The 4984-nt window shown below is 39.2% G+C and overlaps 1 protein-coding gene across 1 annotated transcript in view; it reads right to left on the bottom strand.

The window, feature by feature from the left end:
* Nucleotides 1–4984, bottom strand: part of hspg2 (heparan sulfate proteoglycan 2) — a gene marked incomplete in the record, with an annotated part of 235200 nt that overhangs the window by 46825 nt on the left and 183391 nt on the right. Inside the window, 3 exon segments of the mRNA XM_014024404.1 lie at nt 1846–2027; nt 2098–2232; nt 3441–3584. Of these exon segments, the coding sequence (XP_013879858.1) occupies nt 1846–2027; nt 2098–2232; nt 3441–3584 (461 nt within the window).

Genomic DNA, 4984 nt, shown 5'->3' with positions numbered 1-4984 from the left:
ACATAGAAAGCCTCAGGATACTTGCTCTATTTACAGCTAAAGGTGTTGTGTAGAAGCCTCAGAGCCAAGCTAGCATTGGCATTTGGTACTATGTACACAGCAGTTAGCAATGTATCAAAAAGAAAAAATAAGTAGGTCCTCTGGATGGGTTCTTCTTTAGTGAACCATTTCGTCTCTCCTCCAAGAGACTTCTTCAGTCTGATGAGTTTCAGGTGAACTCAGCCTTATAAGCACTGCCTCCACATGGACAAACAGGTTAGTCATATGCAAAAGAGGGCCATCACCTAACAATAGGCTTGATTAGCTCTGTTGTTCATAGAGGGTCATGTGCCCCATCACCTGAYTTATTGGTTTGGATGCTTCGGCTGTGGTTATTTGGTGTCGTGTTATGTGTATGTAGTGAGTGCAAGCAGGGTTCAACGTTCCCTTTTTTGTCCCTCTTTCCCTATTTATGTTGGGTATCGTTGGGGCCCTGATTCACACCTTTCGCTCACAGGAGGCTGAGTCAGACTTGCAATAACAGCATTGTAGGAGGAGGACAACTGGACACTAACCTGTTTGTCCACCATGTGGAGGCAGTGCTTATAAGGCTGAGTTCACTTGAAACTCATCAGACTGAAGAAGTCTCTTGGAGGAGAGACGAAACGTTTCACTAAAGAAGGACCCATCCAGAGGACCTACTTATTTTTTCTTTTTAATTTTTTCTACCTGGATTACTGAGATGCATCAGGACAGTTAGCAATGTAGCATTGATTTCCTGGGAGAGGTACATGGGTCTGCACAGGGCTCTCTCAAGCTTTGATCTGAGCTTGGAGTGAGACTTTGAGCCACTGACCACTGTTGCAGACTCCCTGCTGCCTCCAAGCACCCACCCACAAACACACAATTTAATCCAATACATCAACACAATCAGCAAAAACATTGATGAAGATGATGATGATGAAGATGATGATGATGATGCCTTTAGTGTCATTGTACAGAGCACAATGAAATTACGTTTAAGAACAATAATAATACCAGGGCCACTATGCCATAGTTTTAAAATATCAAACAACCAAATATNGTCTTCATTTTCACCTGAAGGTTGCATGGAGTCCTGTCTGTGTTTCCTGTCTGCTTTCAGGAAAGCCCAGTCAGGATAACCACACTGCTCCAGGGTTAGAGAAGAACCCGTCCAGAAGACCTATGCAATTTTTTTCTTTTTGATTTTTTTACCTGGATTACTGAGATGCATCAGGACAAAGCAGAAGAAGATTGGCTAAAGTAGCAAAAGCTTAGCGAAAGTAGTAAAAGGTTAGCCAATAGTAGCAAAAGTCTACCTAAAAGTTACAAATTATTAGCTAAAAGATATAGYTAAATAATATCTAAAAGCTAGACGAAGCAAAGGATATCTAAAATTACATTTCTAAAAAGGCTGGGTAAAATCTTAAAAYACCAAAATGCAAGCTAAAAGTTGAAAGTAGTGACAGGCTAGTGAAAATCCTAAAGTAACAAAACAGTAGCTAAGAGTTAACAGTACTATAAAAGGATAAAAGCAGATCAAGTATGCTGAAGTTGATTTTAAAGGAAATGCTTTTGAAGCAATGGAAGAGATCTTAATGTTGTTCTATGTGGAAAATCTTTGTAAAGAAAGTTAAATATTTTGAAAAGCATAAACTTCAAAAATCACAACATTTTTGCTCCTAAGTGAGTTGACTGTTTTGATATCCGGTATGAATGGCTAAAAAGCACAAAGTATGTAGAAGTTGTTAGACTGAAAAKATATACAGAAACATGAAAACATGAGAATAACACTGACTCAGTTAATGCTGTGTTTTGTTTATTGTGTTTTTTGATTAACAGCACCTGCAGGACTGCATTCGACTCCATGGGGACAGGGCTTTGCAGCAGGGTCTTACGGCTATTGTCTAGTCTGTGCCATGACACGGAGGGGCGGGGCTCTCCTGAAGCTTGACATTCAAGGTTAATCGGGTCACCCACTCTGACCCGAACAGGTCCAACAGGGTTGACGGTAGCCACTGGAGACTCTGAAGTGGAAAACACAGTGACTGATATCTGTTCGGCCAGTAGAGAGAACTCTTCTACAGATTAACTTACCTTTTACAATCAGAGACACTATGGTGTGGGTGATACCAAACGGATTGCTGGCCACACAGCGGTAAGCTCCCTTGTTCATAGGGCGAGCATTGTTTATAGTGATAACAGAGCCACCAGGTCCAACTTTGACATTATCTGCAGAACAGAACAGGAAGTGAAACATCAAGTCTGCTACAGGTGACCCCTGGAAATGACCGAAAGGGTTAGCATAGCTTAGTCTGAGAAAATGGGAGTAATCTCASTGGGGAGTATTTAACAGAGGTGTCAAAAGTATTCACATTCATTACTTAAGTAGAAGTATAGATACTAAGATTTAAAAATACTTTTTTGGAAGTAGAAGTATCAACGCAAGCTTTTTACTCAAGTAAAAATAATAAAAGTACTGATTTTAAAACTACTTAAAGTATAAAAGTAAAAGTAATGAACACTTAAAAAAGCAATTAGGGATAAAAGTCTAGGCTGTGCCACAGGGTTTATAGCACAGTGGTTCCCAAAGTTGGGTTCGGGACCCACAGTGGGGTCCTGAAAATGTTTTTTGAATTAACTGAACAAAGAAATGACAACTAAAAATTTTCTCTTGTTTTTACAAAATAATAAGATTACTATACTTAAAATGGATAAAAATAGTCTAGTAAATAATGGTACTTTGCTCTTGTTTATTTGACGTGAAAACATGTTTGTCAACTGACAACAGGGTATTTTGTGGGTCACATTTGGGAACCACCCTCCGCCCCCCAATTTTTCTTCTAAAGTCAGTAATGAGTATACTGTTAAATTAAAATGTTAATGTTGAAAAATTTGAAATTAACTTGTTTCAGTCACGATCATAGGCTACATGCATCTGGATAGATTTCTATTTATTTATTTTTCTCAACAATGAAAAATTGGAATAAAAACAAGTCAAAGTTGAATAGAAATAAAATACTTTTTGCATTTTTATAAAGTAAGGAGTAGAAGTAAAAAGTAGGCTGAAAAATAATTACTCCACTAATGTATAAATAATGAAATTTTCTACATAAGTAAAGTAACAAAGTATTTTTACTTAGTTACTTGACACCTCTGGTATTTAATCACAATGGCATCATAATGATAGTTTCTGTTTGCGTGTTGAGAAATGCGTTACAAATTAAATTTGCTAAAAGCTGTCAAATGTCCCTGTCTTTCTACAATCAGGCCTTTAATAAAGTAGCTAACTAACATATTGCCAGCGATTACTTGATGCCACGAAAAGCTTGTATCATATAAACATGAAAGTGTATGATGCAGATATGTATGGGTAAATTTCAAGTGTAACTGTGTGTAAATTAATGAGATTGTTCACTGGGTTGGTTCTTCGCTGTTACCTGGTAGTGGCTGGTTGTTGACCAGTTTCCATTCCAGTCTGACGGGCTGAGCTCCACTGTACACCTGGCACCTGAAGCTGGAAGATTCCCCCACACGCACTGCGGCGCTGTGGGGCTCAACTCCAATAATCGGGCTCTGGAGGCCTGCGGCAGAAACCAGAGTTTTAAACACTGAATAATTTCTGAGGAAAAGGAATCCCTTTAAATGTTAAATCAGTGGTTTGAGTATTAAATCTTCCATTCAGTGCGGCTTTGGGCTACTTTGGCAGTCAACAAAAAGACACCATGAAGAAATGAATTAGGATGAGATCATGGGAAAATAGCAAGGGAAATCATTTTACATGAAGTCATACTGGTGAGATGAGGAGGGGGTCTGTGAGTCTAACAACACCATGTAGTGTACTGCCTGTACATCGGAGTGAGTCTCCCTGCTGCTCAACTGATTCTGAGATCTAAAATAAAATGGTTAGATATTGCCATGACATTTAGATAAGATGAGATCTTTTTTTTTGCCATTGTCACTTTTGCAATTAACAATGAAATTGTAGGTGCAGTTGACTCAGCCTAAGGTATACACAAAAGAAATGTACATATACAATATTAATAATAGAATAAACTAATAATGGAATAAAAATAATCAAAAGTCTTGTAGTAATGTCAGTTAATGGTCATGCTTGYTTTAGGGTAGAAACAATTTCTGATGTGGTTTATCATGGTTTTCATTGCTCAGCATCTCCTTCCTGATGGCAAAACCTGGAAAAGACCATGTCCGAGGTGTGATGAGTCCTGTGAAATGTCTATGAATTTTTGGCAGCATCAGGAGGTGTAAATTTGTCCCAGAGAGGAGAGGGTACTGTCAGATGTATTTTCTGCTGACCTGATCACCCTGTGGAGAGCATTCCTTTCTGACAAAATGCAGCTGCTGTACCACACACACAGTCCATATGTAAGTATGCTCTTAATCAAGCAGTGGCACAGGGCAAGGAACAMATTTTGGGGAAGTTGGTTTTTCCTAAGGAWTCTCAGAAAAAYAGCCTCTGGTTTGCCTTTTTAAGTAGCACTTTGATGTTGGCGTTCCAGGTCAGGTCATCCTCAAGCTCCACGCCCAGAAACCGGAACGCTGGTACCCTCTCTCTGCAGGTCCCACCAATGTTGAGTCACTGGATGTGTGTCTTTTTTTTCTGAAGTCAATAATCAGCTACCAGTTTCTCAAAGCACTTCATAACAACAGCTGTCAGTGCCACTGGGTGGGTCATTCAGACTGTCCGTGTTGGATTTGTTTTGGCAGTGGAACAACAATGGAGGATTTAAGGCAGGATAGGACAGGAACTGGTTGCACATATGTTGAAATATTTTTTGGGAGAACTGCTGTCAGATCTGCATGATTGAATTCTCCAGAAATTACATAGAAAGCCTCAGGATACTTGCTCTATTTACAGCTAAAGGTGTTGTGCAGAAGCCTCAGAGCCAAGCTAGCATTGGCATTTGGTACTATGTACACAGCAGTTAGCAATGTATCAAAAAGAAAAAATAAGTAGGTCCTC

The sequence above is a fragment of the Austrofundulus limnaeus genome, unplaced genomic scaffold (genome assembly GCF_001266775.1).
Source record: "Austrofundulus limnaeus strain Quisiro unplaced genomic scaffold, Austrofundulus_limnaeus-1.0 Scaffold421, whole genome shotgun sequence".
Classification (NCBI taxonomy): domain Eukaryota; kingdom Metazoa; phylum Chordata; class Actinopteri; order Cyprinodontiformes; family Rivulidae; genus Austrofundulus; species Austrofundulus limnaeus.
The sequence above is the reverse complement of the archived record's forward strand: the minus strand, read 5'-3'. Positions and strand labels throughout refer to the sequence as shown.